General features: G+C 38.6%; 1 protein-coding gene across 1 annotated transcript in view; it reads right to left on the bottom strand.

The window, feature by feature from the left end:
* Positions 1-748: 748 nt before the first annotated feature.
* Positions 749-20,584, bottom strand: part of FHL5 (four and a half LIM domains 5) — a 52,693-nt gene continuing 32,857 nt past the window's right edge. The window contains exons 3-7 of the mRNA XM_010834728.1: positions 14,536-14,706; positions 13,571-13,745; positions 11,618-11,787; positions 7,008-7,194; positions 749-973 (exon numbers count right to left, since the gene is read on the bottom strand). Coding sequence (XP_010833030.1) covers positions 810-973; positions 7,008-7,194; positions 11,618-11,787; positions 13,571-13,745; positions 14,536-14,694 — 855 coding nt within the window. The 5' untranslated portion in view covers positions 14,695-14,706 and the 3' untranslated portion in view covers positions 749-809. The remainder of the gene's footprint in view (positions 974-7,007; positions 7,195-11,617; positions 11,788-13,570; positions 13,746-14,535; positions 14,707-20,584) is intronic.

Here is a 20,584-nt window from a genome sequence, read left to right as displayed (position 1 = left end):
TTTGCTCTTTTGAAAGAATAGAATTTTCTTTCAGGGAATATGTAAATATTTAGGAAAAAAATTTCATTGTGGACTTTGAAATGCTTTCAACACAAAATGTGTTGAAACCTATGCTTCGGCTATCCCTGGGGGGAAAGGACACCTTTGTATCTATGCAGAGAATGAGGGGCATGGTGCCCAGAATTCTCAAATTCCTTTGATTAAATATGGTAACCAACTACTTGTGGACGTGGGGAGGATGAGGGCAAATTGCAGCTTTGTTTTTCAACTCCAAAGTTAGTACTTGTGAACAATAAAAGAATGATAAAATGACAAAATACCTAAATATGATGATTACTGATGTTTTCCCTGACCATTTTTGTTCTACCATTAACAGCCAAGCATGTTACGTATAACTAGTGAGGAATGCAAACATTAGTCTCATATATTTGTCTTTCAATTTGATCTCTTGGTATCCTTCTTACTTTGCAGTTTTGAAAAACATCAGTTTTCAGTAATAAAATCCATGACTTCTAGGCATAGGTTATACATTAGATTACAATAAAGAAATATTTTCCCATATTTTCTAACAGCAGAGTGCAGTATTTTGCAAGAAAAGGTGTCTTTGTGATTTAGAGTGTATTCATTTCTGTTAGACTGTGCTTTTTCTGAGCCCTTATAGTTCAATTAAAAGGTGTGCAAAAACACTTGTGCTATAAACTCTACATGAATTTTTCCTAAAAATTAAGTCAAGTGCAATGTCAGTTGAGTTTTGGATTTAGTGAGAACAAAAGCAAGGTGGATTTCCGGTGGGGAGGGACTGTCTCCTTCTAGACGTCTGTGTCCACCCCAGAGCCACATTTGCGGCAGAAGATTTCCTTGTTGTGAGTCAGGAAGCCTTCCCCCACCAAGGAGACCGAGCACTTCCCACAGTTAAAGCATTCACTGTGCCACTGGCGGTCTTGAAAGCAGATAAACTTGGCACCTCTGAGACCTGTAAAGCAATTGGAGAAAAAGAGTAATCTATTCTTTCAACAAAAAGATGGAGCATTCTATCAGGTACACTTCTGGGAGCTGGAGATAAAACAGTGAGTAAGACTGCATCAAGAAAGTAACCAAGAAATGATGCCACCTGCAATGGCCTGTATCTATTCAGGAATGACACCCACAGGTTCTTCCTTTGAGATCCAGCCAGATACCCAGTCAATTTTGTCCCATAATCTGCATAAGAATGTTGAACTTGGGTATACAAAGCACATATTTTTGGAGACAGTTCCCAATTGCCTAAGACATAAGGCTTCCCTTGTGGATCAGAATCTGCCTGTAATGCAGGAGGCCTGGGTTCGATCCCTGGGTTGGGAAGATCCCCTGGAGAAGGGAAAGGCTACCCACTCCAGTATTCTGGTCTGGAGAATTCCATTGACTGTATTAGTCCAGGGGGTCGCAAAGTTGTTCATGGCTGAGCAATTTTCACAAGACATAAGGAAATTCAGGGTAGTGCAATGAGAAGAAGGAATAAGTTTTGAAGTCAGAACTTCAAAGTTCCACATCTTATCTAAGTAAGTTACTTACTTAGTTACTTGCTTATCTAAGTAAGAATATTTTTTCCTTCCTCGTGACCCTGTTTACTTTGAAGCAAAGTTAAGGTAAAATAAATGAATACTTCCCAGCCTGGTATCTGATATTTTAATGACTTTTAGTTCTTTTCTCTCTTTTCCCATGTTTAATTTTATTCAAGATAAAGTCCCACAGTCATACTGTGGCTTGAGACACAATTTCCAAAAGGCTCCAATAGAGAATTCCATCCAAACTGTCCTTAGCTAGCCTCATATGATAACCCTGTTACCTTGCCCAGAGTTGACTACAATGTAGGCTTGCAGCAAAGATGTGTGAATCTGATTCCTGTGGCCACTGAAGCCATGTTACCCAATGAAATCAGCTCCCCCATTTCAACTTGGGCCTTACTTGAGCCATGGGTTTCTATTAATAAGAAAGGTATGAGAATTTGAGTCTTTGATGAGACTCTGTCTCTATACTCCAAATATGAATCCAGGGTACAGTTCAAGGAACTGATTTTGAGGAGTTGTTAAAAAGGAGAAAAGTCTAAGGTCTGGTAAGGGTTGGGATGCCCTAGACTTGAATCCTCACTTGCCAGCTTTTCTCCAAGTGATCTTAGTGATATGAAATTCTTGTGGTTTGCTTATCACACTATTTTAGTGAGGCTAAAATAGTTCATGTGCTGATGCACATATAATTTCCAAATATTTCATTTGGGATGGTAAATCAAAAAAGGTGAATAAATATTTTATTTCAGGTAAATTCTCCTTAGATATGATAATGAGCTTTTGTTTCCTTCCTGGAAATGTTTTTTGATGCCTTCACATATAATTTACTAGTTCAGGGATACATTTACATCAAATTCTTGTACTTTTCTTGATTAAATTTATAGCTTATTTATGGTGCCATCACTACCTTCTAATGAGAGTAGATCAATAATGTACCAATTAATCCCCTTAAATGTTATTCAAGACATTAATAAGCTGATTGCAAGAATAATGTTCCATATATACATAAACCACTTCTGTTCATGAATTTAATTATTACACATCTAGCATTTTGATGCATATGAAATTTTCTTGATTTTGTTATTAAGCTTTGTACAGGTGGCAAATGTAAAAATAATTCTTCTAGAATTTTACAAAGAAGAATAAAAAGGAAACATCTGGTAGCAGGGATATAAGAAAGTCTTGACTTAACATGTGAGATGGTTATAAACTGTTTTGATTTTGGATGTGTTTACTCCTTCAGATCATAAGGGTCATTTTCAATAAGAAAGTCAACCAGGAAACAGGACTCTGACACCTGTTTTATCTGGCTTCATTTATTCCTAAAATTCAGTAAACTAAAAGCTGGCCTTTGTTGAGCTCTTAAACATGAACCAGTCACTATTCCAAGCCCTTTACTTCATACAGCTCACACCTCACTCCATGGGGTAGTTATTACCATCAACCCAACTTTGCAGATAGTAATTGTCAAACAGAGAGGTTAGCCTCTTGGCCAAATCACCCGGCTGCTAAGTGGCAGGTCTGGAATTCAATCCTAGGCCATCTGTTTCAGAGTCTGTGCTTCCAACTTCACCAAATTAAGTCTGAATTTTCTTTCTTAAAGAACATAACCAGAAATATTAGCATTCCTGTCTGAAGAAGTCAACGTTTGAAACTCACTTTACTGAAAATAAACAGAAATAGAAAACAGCAAAGATGTGATCTTATTTAATTCCTCATTTTGCAAAGAAGACAAATGAGGACCTTGGAGGTGAGTTGCATACCTATAGTCACACAGTAATAAGGGGCAGAGACAAGGCCATGGTCTTTTACTCCCTAGATTAGTGCTCTTCCCACTAGGTCAAGCGGCTTCATTTATCTCCTTAGAAAGGCAAATCCTATCTTAGAGGAGGAGAAAAAACTTATAGTTACATCTTGAGTTTGTTCCTTATGCTGCTGCTAAGTCACTTCAGTTGTGTTGGACTCTGTGCGACCCCATAGACGGCAGCCCACCAGGCTCCCCGTCCCTGGGATTCTCCAGGCAAGAACACTGGAGTGGGTTGCCATTTCCTTCTCCAATGCATGAAAGTGAAAAGTGAAAGTGAAGTCACTCAGTTGTGTCCAACTCGTAGCGACCCCATGGATTGCAGCCTACCAGGCTCCTCCATCCATGGGATTTTCTAGGCAAGAGTACTGGAGTGGGGTGCCATTGCCTTCTCCGTTGTTCCTTATAGATCTAGCTAATTTAAAATGATGTTTTAAAAACAATTCTAACATAGTTTCTGGGGATGACATATCGTTTGCCTGAATGTACAACTTTCAGAAGATAAATGTTTGGTATTAACAGTATAGTTCCCTGTGGTACATTAGTTCAAATAGCTCAACTTTAAAGAAGCACAACTACAGAGAATGTATATATATATACTTAAAAGTGTTAGTTGCTCAGTTCATGTCTGACTCTATGACCCTATGGACTCTAGCCTGCCAGACTCCTCTGTCCTTGAGATTCTCTAGATGGGAATACTGGAGTGGGTTGCCATGCCCTTCTGAAGGGGATCTTCCTGACCCAGGGCTCGACCCCAGGTGTCTCACATCGCAGGCAGGTTGTTTACCGTTTGAGTTACCTGGGAAGCCCATATATATTTAAAAATCAGATCAAAACATACTAAAGTGAGTTGGAAGTTTTTGCAGGCATTTAGTTTCTGGTGTGTCTCAATCACAGAGCCAAAAGAAGATTAAGATAATGATCAACAGACTGATTATTCTAAATATATATCCTGCATTTGGATTACTTTTGGGACACATCTTTGGTTCCTGATCATCCCTATGTTTCATGTGGAAAATGTGGTTTTTCTGTCTGATTTTAAAAAGCTGGGTTCAGTAATTGACCTGCAGCAGTCCATCAGAAAAATCACTTAGACACATGCATTTGCGGTGATGGATCAGAATGGAAACTCATCAAGTTCAAAGCTTGTATAGGCTCTTTAAGATCCATACTAGCCATTTGAGTCCCTGGAAGTTTTCAAACATTTTTAAGTTGTTAAAATTTCTCATTTCTTCATGGAAATCCACCTCCACCCACCCCCCCGCCCCCCTCTTTTCTGGCCAATTCAAGAAAAGTGCAGAATAAATTGTCTGAGTCCATCAAGCTGTGATTGCATATTCTACTAAGTTTTTTGAGCTCCAGTTACTGTTACATTTTTGGAAGTTTCATTTCTAACTAGAACCAGTAGAGAGGGTGGCTTATTCCCTTGGCTGCAAGAGTTGCCAGATATGCAAAAGCCGGAGAGGAGAGTTATTAACAGCCCAAGCCTTGGAGCCCTATGGTCTAAAATCGCCAGTGTATGTCCCTGAAAGGGCTGCAGAGGTGACATAGCTGAATGATTGTGGGAGGAACAAAGGGGGCATGCCCTACACAGTGGGCCAGTAACTCAGCTCCCCGTGACAGTGACCTGACCAGGAGTGTGAGGGCTGTATGCTTACCTCGGGCAGGCTCTTCATTTACTTTTTGGCTGAAGAGATGGATTTTACATTAGTTTCCAAGCTTATGCAGGCCAAACAAAACATGCTTGCTGGCCAGATGTAGCCCATGGGCCAGTGTGAGATTCTAAAAAATATGGTGCCTTGTATGGAGAAACAAGACCATGCTCTGTTTATCTAGGAAACTTCCTCCCTTGCAAAAAAGTGAAACCTTTCAAGCTGGGCTTGCAGCAAAACTCTTTACTTGAAGATAAATAAATATTCAATTTTACTTGTGATATATCTGAAGATAGAGGAGGAGAAAAGGTATAAAATAATCTGTAATAATCCTATGTTACATAAACTGAACCAGAAGTGAAATATGATCTAAGAGTACTAGGGATGGAGAACAGAAATACAGTTCTGCCATGTTATTTGGTGACCATACCTAAAAGAATAGCTATTGAAATGGAATATTACTCAGCCATAAAAGCGAACTTATTTGAGTCGGTTCTAATGAGGTGGATGAACCTAGAGCCTGTTATACAGAGTGAAGTAAGTCAGAAAGAAACAAATATCATATATTAATGCATGTATATGGAATCTAGAAAGATGGTACTGATGAAATTATTTTCAGGGCAGCAACGAAGGCACAGACACAGAGAACAGACATATGGATTCAGGAGCCGGGGAAGGAGGGAGACAAGGGACCTATGAAGAGAGTGACATGGAAATATACATTACCATATACAAAATAGATGGCCAATGGGAATTTGCTGCATGACTCAGGGAACTCAGATCAGGGCTGTAAAACAACCTAGAGGGATGGGATGGGGGTGGAGGTGGGAGGGAGCTTCAGGAGGGAGGGGACATAGGTATTCCTATGTCTGATTCATGTTGATGTTTAGCAGAAACCAACACAATACTGTAAAGCAATTATCCTTCAATTGAAAATAAATTTTTAAAAAGGAGAGAAAAAAAGAGCTATTGGGTCTCTCAGGGGTGAGAGTGTCAGTTCTCTTATGACAGGATTAGCATTTTAGAAGTAACTCTGGGGAAAATACAATGTGGTTTTTACCTTGAAAACTCATTTAGCACAGATAGATTTACCATTTATGTTATTTTCAAATCATATCACACATATTTTGTTCAACAGAATGCTATCTTGTTTTATCTATTCATAATTAGATAATTCTGTAAGTGAACAGAATGAAAAGAGAATAATACATTTGTTAGAATCATCTTAAATTGAGGTTTAATTAATTCCTCACCTACGCTATCATAATTATTATAACTTCTGATTTTTGCACGGTACTTGCATTTAATTAAAATTTTTTCTATTTTAAGGCTCCTTTACGCTTGTTTAGAATTGAGCAGCATTTTGATTTATAAGTATCCCTTTCTCCCACTCAGTTTCTTAAAGTTCTACCTCAACTCAGGCATGGAGAAGGATGTGGCAACCCACTCCAATACTCCTGCCTGGGAGATTCCATGGATGGGGGAGCCTGGTAGGCTACAGTCCATGGGGTCGCAAAGAGTCTGAGTAACTTCCCTTTCTTTCTTTCTGTAGTTCCTTCTGGAGAAGGAAATGGCAACCCATTTCAGTGTTCTTGCCAGGAGAATCCCATGGATGGAAGGGCCTGGTGGGCTACAGTCTATGGGGTTGCAAAGAGTCGGACACAACTAAGCAACTAACACACACACACACACACAAAACTCAGGCCTCCTTGTGAAGGTCTTCTGTGTTCATCTTACTCTCCTTCTTTCTTGAACTATTGCTTTACTTTGAGTCAGTACCATGAAGTTTAGTATTAATGACCCTCTACAGAGCCTAGCTGCCTTAATTATACTCTATACTTACCTTGAGGGTTCTGTGTAATATTCATATTTATATATAAGTACTCATGTTTGTTTCAAAAGGAGACATAAGGGAAAAATCATCCTTTTTAAAATGACATTTCCTAAATTAACTGTATAGCGTTTTTAGAACCGTACTTTTTCATGCTAGGGCTATATTAAACTTACCAGTAATAGGCTTGGTGCAGGCGGCACACTTTTTGGCATAAAGATGGTTGTAGCAGTCCAGACAGAATGGATAGTCATCTCTGGACATAAACTCTTCCTCACAGAGCTCTTTCCTACAGCCGCTGCACAGAAAACACTCCTTATGCCATGGCTGGTCACGAAACGTTATCCCACCTGAAGTTATGACCTGAGAAGTGATCACAAAAAAGGCGATGGCCATGGAATGTCTTTTGTGATTCTCTGCTTTGTCCACAAGTGGTTCTTCGAGCTACCCTATCACCTTGCGTCAGGATGTCTTTTTCCTGTGATTTTTTTGAACCAAAGTAAAACAAAAGGCTATCTCGATCAAATAGAACTGACGAGAATTATCCTAATTTTTCTCCTACAGTGGTATAGGAAAGAAGCAGGGTCATGATGAGCTCAGGAAGATGAAAAGATATAAGCCCTTGATTTCTTTGCTCATCTTTCTCTTTCTTGTTGATCTTCAAAGATCTGCCATTAGACTTAAGATACTTTCTATGCTATGTTCTTATGTTCACATATAACTTCTAAGAATCCTAAAAAAAAGCTATTTTTTCCTGAATGCTTTATTCAGCAGGAGCAACCCTGAAAGGATTTGCTCAGCACCATTCCCGGGTGGTGCTAGTGGTAAAGAACCCATGTGCCAGTGTAGGAGCTCCAGGAGATTCAGGTTCAGTCCCTGGGTTGGAAAGATCCCCTGGAGGAAGAAATGGTAACCCACTCCAGTATTCTTGCCTGGAGAATTCGCATGGACAGAGGAGCCTAGTGGGCTACAGTGCATGGGGTTGAAAGAGCTGGACGTGACTGAAGGAACTTGGCATGGCACGCATCATCTGCTGATAATGACTAATATTTCTAAGGTGTTTTTTCAATCTTTAGTCCTGTGCTTAACCTGTTCTTAACATTCTCAATATCCTGACAGTATCTTCCCTCTTTAGAGATGAACCACTCCAGAGAGTTAGAGCAGTTACATCTCTTGCTAGGGACACAGAGAGTGAGAATTCAAACCTGCAGCCTGATTCCACAATCTGTGTGCCTAACCACGAACATAGTACTGAGACGAGATTGCTTTGCACTGATAAGCCACTGAGAAATCTTTGTTGAATGAATGAAGAAACACCAAAGGAAGAATGTTTGAAAGCGATTCTAGTATGTCCTAGCACAAACAGAATGACTGTGGGCAACTGCGTGTTTTCAGCGCTAGGATTCAGTCATAAGTGCTGTACATTGAACCGTAATGTGTGATGTGTTAGGGTTTTGCAGAGATGCTTGTTACTCCTCCATAAAATATTTTCTAACCCAGTTTAATCCATGGATTCTACCTTTTAAAAGACTGAGATATCTCTATTTAAAAATCAGATGGAAAAATATTAGACAACTTTACTTGTGTAGCAATTTTTAAGTCCTAGCATCTTTCAAATCCATGGCTACTGAGCTCTTGGGGGTGGCTGGGGAACCTGGCAAGCATTCATAGAAATGTCTTCTAATGACTGAAGCAATGTGATATCTGAGATGGCGCCTGTAGTCTTTGTATGCAAATTAACTAGATATAGAAAAAGTCTATTCTAAGCCGTTCTATTGTGACAAATTAAACTGTCTATGCTGTAGGCTTTTGAAAAGATTATCCTAAAGATATTTAAAATTTTTCCAATGAATACCTTAATAATTTTGATATAAAGTTATTTTTTTGTAAATGAGAAAAAATATATACTGTTCTAAATAAGTAAATGGGAAACATAATGGTATGTGTGAACTAAAGCAATTTAAAATACCCCCTACTGACTTCAAATGCCTTACAACAGGCACAGCAGAATTCAGGATTCTTTTGATTTGTTTGGTCAAATGATTAGCAGGCAAGGCTTAAAAGATTCAAAACTTGAAAACTGTATTCACAGCAAAATGAAACTTGATGTATACACTAAAGATTGTTTCATTACGGAGATGAAACTCTGGAACATTAAAAATAGCTTGTTTGTGATTATATTCCTTTTGAAGAGGCAGACAGGCTAAGATGAAGTCTAATATCCAAGCCTGGTTTTTGATACTGATTGATCCCAGGATTTAGAACATGTTTCTTCTCTGGCAAAGTGGAGTCAACAATGATTTTGCACTCAGTGGATGACAGCTGATCAATTTTAGAACATGTGAAACTTGTGGAGTTTGAATTCAAAGGACTGTTTGAGGTTACTTCCTTTCTGGTAGAAAATACATTTTAGTTTCAGAAAATAAAATCTATGAAAAAAATTCTGTGGGCTGGTTGTCAAGTAGTTTTTGCTTATTTTCTTTTGTTTTATATTTGGTCTTTGGCTTGGGTTGAAACAAATTGTTTTTCTTCAGCTTGGATCATCTTGATTAGAAACATTTATATCCAGTTTTCCTTAAAGGACTTGTGGTTTTAAAAAATTAAATAGAAAATAATCTGGCATGTTGTGATCTGTCTACTACCCAATACAAACATTTCATAAATTTCTGGGGACTTAAAATCATGTCCTAAATATAGGGCAGGCTCCTCTAACCTGGGAAACATCAGGGCTTTGGCCCCAGACAGTGCTCAGCTATGATACACTAGAGAAGATATTTGAATCTTGAATAGCATTGAAGGAAACTTTACATCGTGTGCCCAACAAATGATTTTAAAATGACTCCCACAAGTCTCATTTTAGTGTGAGTCCTTAAGAAACACAGCCTAAAAATGGCCAATTTAGTTGTCCCTCAAAACAGTCAGGTCAATCTGTCCGTTTTATTTCCATCATCTCTTTCTAAATGCATTTCATTGACTTTTGCAGAGCTTCATCTTCATCTGTCTCAGGGTCATAGAGTCTAACTGTTTCTTGTAAAGTCATTTTCTAAGTCAGTATTTCTGATAGAGTAATGGAAGTCTCCATGGTTGAGATGGTTTTATGTCATGTTACTTTCAGTTGTAATTTTCAGCCATCACAATCCTAAAGGAAATCAGTCCTGAATATTCATTGGAAGGACTGATGCTGAAGCTGAAACTCTGATACTTGGGCCACCTGATATGAACTGGCTCATTGGAAAAGACCCTGAAAGATTGAGGGCAGGAGAAGGGGAAGACAGAGGATGAGATGGTTGGATGGCATCACCGATTCAATGGACATGAGTTTGAGCAAGCTCCAGGAGTTGGTGATGGACAGGGAAGCCTGGTGTGCTGCATTTCATGGAGTCGCAAAGGGTCGGACAGCAACTGAACTGAACTATCGTGTAATTTAATAATTGTAACTTAGGAGTTTATCGATGCCTCCTCAAATGCAGTATCAGTATTTTAAATATATGTAGAAATTCACTGTGTGTGTTAATTTGTAGATAATGACATGCTAGCTGTCTGGATGCAAATATGCAAATAGTCTTAAGAGATCTGCTAGAGTAGCCTGTCAGAGAAGGCAATGGCACCCCACTCCAGTACTCTTGCCTGGCAAATCCCATGGATGGAGGAGCCTGGTAGGCTCCACGGGGTCGCTAAGAGTCGGACACGACTGAGCGACTTCACTTTCACTTTTCACTTTCATGCATTGGAGAAGGAAATGGCAACCCATTGTTCCAGTGTTCCATTCTCCAGTGTTCTTGCCTGGAGAATCCCAGGGATGGTGGAGCTTGGTGGGCTGCCATCTATGGGGTTGTGAGAGTTGGATATGACTGGAGTGACTTAGCAGCAGCAGCAGCAGAGTAGCCTGTAGATCAAAAGTGTTTAGAAACCACTGTACTGAATTAGTACATGTTACCATGATTCAGCCTTTCTGACCACAACTTACAGGGGTATTTGAAACTTATGATACCTCACAGGTCAAGGATTTCTTTGAGAACATCAATATATATTAATGGATTACAGATATGTTATCAAGGTGATAGAGATGAGTGACTTTTTCATATAAAAGCTTAGAGGATAAAAAAAGAATTGTACCAAGTTTACTTGAAAAATGTGACTTTTTTTCCTATTGGAAAAGTTTGAATGGGTATCCAAGTTAAAAGGCCCTACATGAAGCTTTGCAACTGGAGGCGAAGGAAACCACTTGCAGTGCTTAGCCTTCTTTCTGTCTAATGAATGAGTTTCCCTAATGATCTTGTCACTCTTGAGTATCATTCTCTTATCTGTCTACTGCTAGAAATATGAAAGCTTCAAGCCAAGAAGACATTTACATTGCTTGGATATAAAGTGAGGAGTGAGATATCCTGTTTAAATTGGTTCCCTTAGTCACTCTGTGAGACAAATCCATCTCCCTCTGAAATTATATGGATCAAAAATTTTCTAAGAAATATTTGTATTCAAAGAGAGATGTGGGTCCTTCACCAGAATACATGAAATCTTGCATGAACATCAGTGAATGGAACTGGAATATCAAATCACTTGAGCTTTTGAAACATTAAATTCATGTTCTGGGTGGCATTTTATGGTGATAAAAATAGATGAGCTTCCTCACTGTGACAGGTAGTGCTTTTGAACTTGATGGAATTCAGTACTAACGTGAGTGTGCAAAGATGGCTATAATATGATAGTATCAGCAAATATATAATGTTGCTAAAAAGCAATGGTTTGGAAGATTTCATAAGCTTCATGCTTTATAGATATTTACCTTCTTACAAAAGCTGCAGTAGTTAGCAAACTCCTTCTCAAAACATGGCACACAGTAATTGCCACTCTCTTTGGAAATCAAAGGTTTAGTTCCTATTGGCTGTCGGCAGTGCTCACACACAAAGCAGGTTTCATGCCAGTAGTTACCCTTAAATTCCATTTTGCGGGAACCTGGACCCCAAAAGTAAGAGTCTATTAGTACAAATCAAGTTTCATTGTTTTCTTTTAAGCAGTAATACATCACATCACTTAAACTATATGTTAAGGTGATAAACTAATCAGCCACTTAGAAAAAAAATAGTGTTTGGTTTCCAAAACATTTATCTGAAAAAAGAGGTCAATAGAGTTCAGCCACAATGATGGTGAATCACTCTTTCACTGGAAATTCTTGTGCTGTTTCATAATTTTATGATGTGAAAGGACTATAAAAGTAGACTCTGAAAGGCTGCACATGGTTTAGATAAATTGGGCCATAATAAGAATTACAAGGATATTAGGAATGCCCAGGGCACAGACTCCTGAGATTGATGTTGTGCAGTTACAGTCTCCTAGAAAAACTTTGAATCTATAATAAGAAAATGAGAGAGAATTGTTCTTATGCTGCTGTCCATAGGTATTGAGAAGAGGATCAGTGAAGAGGATTATTACTTGCCTAAAGGTGTAACAGGTTACATGGATCCTTGCTTTCCCTGAGAGAAAAGAAAGATGACTGACCCTCAGACCAGTGTTTGTTGAGATACAAAATGATGCTTGATTCCATTCTCCTATGATGGGCTGTGCTTTTTGATGCTATTGGTTCTGCCTAGGACAGGGTGTTTAATGCAGTTTTAGCATTATTTATTGGTGTAGATTTTATTCCCTGGTTCAGTTTCTGGTTCAAAATGTTCCTATGAATTATGTTTATGACAGTATATAAAAGACAGTACACTTGGCCCATTGGAAACAAAGTATAATCTTTTCATTTCTAAAGTACACTAAATGAGATAAAGAGATAGTAAGAAATATGTCTATCTGAAAAGCAGGATTTTGTGTAATAGTCCCCTTTATCTGTGAAGGATACATCCCAAGATCCCCAGTGGATGTGTGACACTGCAGAAAACACCAAACCTTGTGTGTGTGTGTGTGTGTGTGTGTGTATACCATGTTTTTTCCCCTGTACATACAGACCTATGTTTAAGTTTATAAATTAGGTATTGCAAGAGATTAATAACAATAAAATAGAACAATTATAACAATATACTGGAATAAACATTATGTGAATGTGGTCTCTCTTTCTGAAAATATCTTGCTGTACGAATTGAATGCCTTTTCCATCTTATCTAAGTACTTACCATGCACTGTGGCCGTAACTTGCAGTTTGAGGCATGACAGCAAAACTAGCATAAATTTCTTTTTCCTTCTTCATGATTTCATGGATGGGGAATTTTTTCTTACATTAGATCTTAGTAACCTCAGCATGTGATTTATTTCCTTATTAAATTAAGAACTGTCTTTTCATTTAAAGGAAGAACTTTATGGCTTTTTTCCGGCATACCTGATTGCCAGCATCACTACTATTGCACTTTGTGGCCATTATTAACTAAAATAAAGGTTCCTTGAACACAAGCACTGTGATACAGCAACAGTCTGATCTGGTAACTGAGGTGGTCATTAAGTGACTACTGGGCAGGATGCTCTGGACAAAGAGATGATTCATGTCATGGAACAGGTGCAAGGACGTTTCATCACACTACTCAGAACAGTACACAATGGAAAACTTAAGGAACTCTTATTGCTGGTATTTTCCAGTTAATATTTTCAGGCTGAACATTTTTGACCTTGGGTAACTACAACCACGAAAAGTGAAACCATGGAAGGAGAATGGGGGTACTAATGCACTACACTCTTCCTGTGCTTGGGTTTAATTTAAAGCATTGTAGCTTCAGTTATAGACCAAAAGGCCTTGAGATCTTACCAGGCATGATGGTCTTCTTGCAGTGAAAGCACTTGGAAGAGCACTCATTAGAATAGCACTCCGAGCACAGCAGGCGCTCATCCTTGGCAGCAAAAGGCTTTTCTACCAAAGAGTGATTGCATTTGGTGCAATTAAAGCATCCTTCATGCCAGTGACGGCCTTTGTAACAAAGATCCTTCGAGACAGAGAGTAAAAGTTAATTAAATGTGTTTATGATCAAACAGGCCATTTTGTAAGACAATACTAAACACTCTGGGGCTCTGGTGCTAGTAGGTTTTGCTGTTAGCTTGAGGGCATGATGTTATTGATACTATTACCTGGAGAGAGGAGACTCTGCCACAATTAGGAGCTAGAGCCTGCTTCCTTGGTTGGTCACAAAAGATAGATGGAAAATAAGGGGACTCTCCTATTTCTTCCAATTTCCTGAGATGATTTTTATTTTTAGATGATAACATCCTATTACTGTTTAAGATTTAAGTAAACAAAATCTCAACACTACTTACCTAAAGCAAAGATTAAAAAAAAGAGAAAATAGACAACAATATGCGTTCTGGTAGGAACGGGCTATATGCATGAGAGGTGTCAGGGCACAATGTCTTTAATGAATATGAAACTGATTCAAAGTTAGGAAATAAAGGTTTTTCAATCTTTATACTTCCAATTGTTTATGCAGTTAGTCATTTATACTCTTGTCATTCTAGAAAAAACACTTTAGCTGTGTAACTTTGGTCAAATAACTTCTTTAATCTTTAGCATCCTAAACTGTCTTCCAAGATCACTGTAAGGATTAAAGCATGTGTTCTGTTTCATAGTGCTGAGCATAGTGCCTTGAACATCAACTTGATTGATGATAGCTTTGAAAATCCTTATATCTAGTAGCAGAGCCTTAGATTATTAAAGAAAAATAGGAATCACAACACATATTTCTGCTGATCATATGCAATAATTCTGTGAATTAAACCTACCTTGGAACCTGATTCAATTGGTTCTTTGCACTCCTCACAATAGTTAGAAAAGATACGATCATAACAAGAAACACAGTATGGATTGTCATCCTTTAGTACATATTTCTTCCCAAGAAGTGATGCCATGCAGTATTGGCAATAAAATTGAGGAGTTGTCATTTTGCCTTAATCCTATGAATAGAAAAATAATTCACATACATAAAGGCAAAATTTTTGACAAATTATAAAGCCCCAATACAGCATGAGTCAAGCACTTGAATGGATTTATATCTTCTTATATGAACACCCACCAGTTTAGGAAATATGCTGTAGTCATGGTGACACTTGGAGGGATTTAGGAAAGGCTACTCTCCCATCTTGGCAGTTCCTGTGTATTTTGCTAGCAAAATGCATCAAGCCAGCAGCCGGAGTGTGAAAAAACATCTTGTATTCATCATTCACTAATGTGGAATTCAATGAGAAAGTGATATTTGTTGAAATAGGGTGGTTTCACCTCAAGGATATAAATATGAACTGTTGATAGAGCTTTCACTAACTGTCATCACTTACTAGCTTGTTGTAGAGATCTGGAGGTGGAGTTCCATGGAAATAAGTCTTTTTTTTTCTAACTGAAATAGAAATTACTAATCAAGTACATTGTCATTTTCTATGCCATCCTTTTATTTCCCAAATCTTTGGGCTTCCTATGTGGTGCTAGTGGTAAAGAACCTGCCTGCCAGTGCAGGAGACTTAAGAGATGCAGGTTTGACTTCTGCACATTAGTTAGTTCTAAGGTCCCTTGAGACATCCTTCTTACCTGTGGCTTCACCCTCCCCAACTACACTGTTGTACCTGCCATTGAGCAATATGTGGACATGCAGTCAAAACCATCAGTGGTAGAAAAGAGCTATAGGCTTCTTAAAGTTTTAGGGCTAAACTAACATGTACACAGAAGGAAAAATAGCAGCAGCATTTTATAAAATGAAAAATATAAAGCCAAGGTTAAGAGAAGAATTATAGTTATTTTGTAAATTTAGGAAAACCATTTAACAAAATCCATGGATTTCAAAAGGTTTTTATTCAGTTGTTCAGTCATGTCTGACTTTTTGCAACCCTATAAACTGCAGCACGCCAGACTTCCCTGTCCTTCACCATCTCCCAGAGTTGCTCAAATTCATGTCCATTGAGTCAGTGATGCCATCCGACCATTTCATCCTCTGTCATCTCCTCCTCCTCCTGCATTCAATCTTCCCAGCATCAGGGTCTTTTCCAGTGAGTTAGATCTTCACATCAGGTGGCCAAAGAATTGGAGCTTCAGTTTCAACATCAGTCCTTCCAATGAATATTCAGGGTTGATTTCCTTTAGGATTGACTAGTTTGATCACCTTGCTGTCCAAGGGACTTTCAAGAGTCTTCTCCAGCACCACAGTTCAAAGGCATCAATTCTTCGTCACTCAGTCCTTTTTTTTTTATTGTCCAGCTCTCACATCCATACATGACTACTGGAGAAACCATAGCTTTGACTATACAGACCTTTGTCGGCAAATTATTATGTCTCTGCTTTTTAATACACTGTCTAGGTTTGTCATTGCTTTTTTCCAAAGAGCAAGCGTCTTTTGATTTCGTGGCTGCAGTCACTGTCCACAGTGATATTGGAGTCCAAGAAAATAAAGTCTGACACTGTTTCCATTGTTTCCCCATCTATTTGCCATGAAGTGGTGGGACTGGATGCCATGATCTTAGTTTTCTGAATGTTGAGTTTTAAGCCAGTTTTTTCGCTCTTCTCTTTCACCTTCATCAAGAGGCTCTTTTAACTCTTCTTTGTTTTCTGCCTTAAGGTGGTGTCATCTGTGTATCTGAGGTTATTGATATTTCTCCCAGCAATCTTGATTCTAGCTTAGTGATTCATCCGGCCCAGTGTTTCTCATGATGTCCTCTGCATATAAGTTAAATAATCAGGGTGACAATATACAGCCTTGACATGAAAAGTGAAAGTGTTCCACTCTGTTGTTCCATGTCTGATTCTAACTGTTGCTGCTTGACCTGCTTATAGGTTTCTCAGGAGACAGGTAAGGTGCTCTGTTATTCCTATCTCTTAAGAATTTTCTGCAGTTTGTTGTGATCCACACAAAGGCTTTAGCATAGCCAATGAAGCAGAAGTAGATGTTTCTCTGGAATTTTCTTGCTTTTTCTATGATCCAACAGATGTTGGCAATTAATTAGGATTAAACACGAGTTTTTTGTTTTCACCAAAAGCAGTACCACTGATTTTCTTGGAAAATAAATATATTATGAACTATAGATACTTTCTAATTCTCCATCTCAGAAATTTGTTTTTTTTTTTCAATTTTAGCAAAATGAGAAAATCCACTATTGTGATGCTTTTTTACAGAATTTTTAGTGCTAGTTTTTATTTACTATATTTACATTGCATTCCCACATAGTTTGCCTTCTTTTATTTTAATGGTAACATTTTCAGCTGAGTTTCTTGCTAAATGTACACTGTCATTAAGTCTGTATATAGTAGACCTTCAGTAACAGAGAAAAGACAGGATTTGGAACATGTGTGTCTTTTCTAAGGAAGGACGAAAATTCAGACTAGAAGTTCCCAATGGAACATGCCAAAATTATCTGCGAAGAATATTGAATCCCCTATTTGCTTAATTCCATAGAAATGTCCCTTTTACACAAATACAACACACACTAAAAGGATTGCTGAGGGCTTGGAAACAGGAGGAAATAAATGTGAGCCCCTTGAAAGATTTTAAAACTCAAATTTTGTTCATGTTTACAGTGATCAAGTGTTTTATCTCTTAATAGTGAAATAAAATATATACTTTTAACTTTCATCACTTCGTATGGAAAATGCCATTTTCATTAGTCATGTATTTATTTAGTCTTAGATGTGTATAATGGAGAAGGCACTGGCACCCCACTCCAGTACTCTTGCCTGGAAAGTCCCATGCACAGAGGAGCCTGGTGGGCTGCCGTCTATGGGGTCGTACAGAGTCCGACACGACTGACGTGACTTAGCAGCAACAGCAGCAGATGTGTATGATAGCATCATGAAGCATAGCCTCTCAGAACTTAGAAACTCCCAGGCTACTTCCATTTTGTGAGGCTTTTAGTATATTATAAAATGAATAAACAACCAAAGGGATCACAAAATTGGCAGATTTTCAAGTTTTTATTTTAAACCACACTTTAAATACAATCATACTTGTACCTCATTTGGTGATCAGTTGTCTAAATATAAAATCTAAATCTCTAAATATTTTATAAATATTAATATAGAAGTATATATCAATGAATATAAATACTTATCTAAATGTAAATATGGGAAGATACGGTTCTGCCCCATCTCCATTATAATTACATATTAAGTCTTGCTCCATAAAAATTCTTAACAAAATGGACCATATTTTTCTCAGTTTCTTTTAAAAGAGAAAGTACATCTTATTCCACCTGTTTTTTAAAAGCAGTGTCAAGAAGCTGGGGAGGGTGAAAGAGTCAGCCCAATATCTCAAAACTGTATAATTTTGTATTTTATAGAATGATACAGTGCGAGTAGGCATTTGGTCCAGGTCAATGTGTATTGAAATATCTACTCAGTAATAGCTGAACTCTCTGCCCTCAAGAAGTCTGGATCCTCTTAGCTCTTACCTTGGTAATAGTGAATATAATTTGAGATAGAACAAACTGAATGTTCACTCTCTCATTTTTGGTTGGGAAAAGTACACTAAGAAATCCAGTCCTCATTTTTATGAAGTCTGTCATTTAATTATGGGTATAGGAATACATCCACATAGAGTTTTCTTAAACAGGAGTGTTACCATATAGAATATGATACACATTCCACTAGAACCATAGAATTCTTAGTGATTTTAGAAAGGAGTGAGGAGCTACAGCATAGAAGACCTTCCTAGAAAGATTTTAAAGAAGTTAATCTTTTGCAAATCTGTTAGGAAGGAAGGAAGAGAACAAGGATTTTGATTAGCAGGGAAGGAAGGAGAAAAGACAATGAGAGAAGGCATGGGATTACATCCAAAGCTGGGAAATGGTAAGTCTTGCCAACAGATTTTCACCCAGGTATATTCAGGATAAAAGAAGACCTTCCAACTATTTAAAGCTATTTGAGCAACAGTTAGAACTGGACATGGAACAACAGACTGGTTCCAAATAGGAAAAGGAGTACGTCAAGGCTGTATATTGTCACCCTGCTTATTTAACTTCTATGCAGAGTACATCATGAGAAATGCTGGGCTGGAAGAAGCACAAGTTGGAATTAAGATTGCCGGGAGAAATATCAATAACCTCAGATATGCAGATGACACCACCCTTATGGCAGAAAGTGAAGAGGAACTAAAAAGCATCTTGATGAAAGTGAAAGAGGAGAGTGAAAAGGTTGGCTTAAAGCTGCACATTCAGAAAACTAAGATCATGGCATCCGGTCCCATCACTTCATGGCAGATAGATGAGGAATCAGTGGAAACAGTGGCTGGCTTTATTTTTCTGGGCTCCAAAATCACTGCAGATGGTGACTGCAGCCATGAAATTGAAAGACGCTTACTCCTTGGAAGGAAAGCTATGACCAACCTAGATAGCATATTCAAAAGCAGAGACATTACTTTGCTAACAAAGGTCCGTCTAGTCAAGGCTATGGTTTTTCCAGTGGTCATGTATGGATGTGAGAGTTGGACTTTGAAGAAAGCTGAGCACCAAAGAATTGATGCTTTTGAACTGTGGTGTTGGAGAAGACTCTTGAGAGTCCCTTGGACTGCAAGGAGATCCAACCAGTCCATTCTAAAGGAGATCAGTCCTGGGTGTTCAGTGGAAGGACTGATATTGAAGCTGAAATGCCAACACTTTGGCCACCTGATGCGAAGAGCTGACTCATTGGAAAAGACCCTGATGCTGGGAATGACTGAGGACAAGAGAAGGGGACGACAGAGGATGAGATGGTTGGATGGCATCATCAATTCGATGGACATGTGTTTGGGAGGACTCCTGGAGTTGGTGATGGACAGGGAGGCCTGGCATGCTGCGGTTCATGGGGTCGCAAAGAGTTGGACGTGTCTGAGCGACTAAACTGAACTGAACCTTTAATACAAACAGTTCTAAATAGGGTTGGGGGTAGGCAAAAATATAAGAGTATGAATTTTTCCAACTGGGTCACAGTTTTACTACCTTATTCTCTCCTAAACATAATTCTGTACTTTTTTTTTTTTTTTGCTGTTTTCCTCCTCTTTAATCCTTTCATTATTATTTCTGAATAATCAGGGAATAATCTGTACCCACAGTTCAGTTCAGTCGCTCAGTCGTGTCCGATTCTTTGTGACCCCATGAACCGTAGCACGCCAGGCCTCCCTGTCCATCACCGACTCCCGGAGTCCATCCAAACTCAGAGTGCCATGTACACCTGCACTATGCATTATCCAGACCAGCCCAGTGGCAGAAATACCCGCCCAGCCATAAAGACCAGTTTTTCTTTTTCTGGTGCCAACAATGTAACTCCTTAGAAGACAACATTTCTTTCTCAATCCCATAAAGGGTCATGCTCACCCTCTTACATGGAAACATCTTCGATGAACTTTACATACAATGCTGATATATCATTTCCCTTAAAGACAACAACTGGTGCAGAACAAACTGGTCAGATAACCTGGGGAGATACTGGGGTGCACCGATTGTAAGTTCTTAGCTTAAATACTTACTTATGACCTTATTAATGTTACTATGTTGTATTCTGCCTATTTAACAAGATTTTTTCCTGCATTACCAAATGTGTGACTGAACCTCTGATAAAATTAATAATGATTCCGTTCAGTTCAGTCACTCAGTCGTGTCTGACTTTGTGACCCTGTGGACTGCAGCATGATAGTCTTCCCTGTCCATCACCAACTCCCAGAGCTTACTCAAACTCATGTCCATCGAGTTGGTGATGCCATCCAACCATCTCATCCTCTGTCGTCCCCTTCTCCTCCTGCCTTTAATCTTTCCCAGCATCAGGGTCTTTTCCAATGAGTCAGCTCTTCGCATCAGGTGGCCAAAATATTGGAGTTTCAGCTCT

Source organism: Bison bison, unplaced genomic scaffold (genome assembly GCF_000754665.1).
Source record: "Bison bison bison isolate TAMUID 2011002044 unplaced genomic scaffold, Bison_UMD1.0 scf7180017864035, whole genome shotgun sequence".
NCBI classification, from domain to species: domain Eukaryota; kingdom Metazoa; phylum Chordata; class Mammalia; order Artiodactyla; family Bovidae; genus Bison; species Bison bison.
Note: the sequence above shows the minus strand (reverse complement) of the source record. Positions and strands in the feature narration are given on the sequence as shown.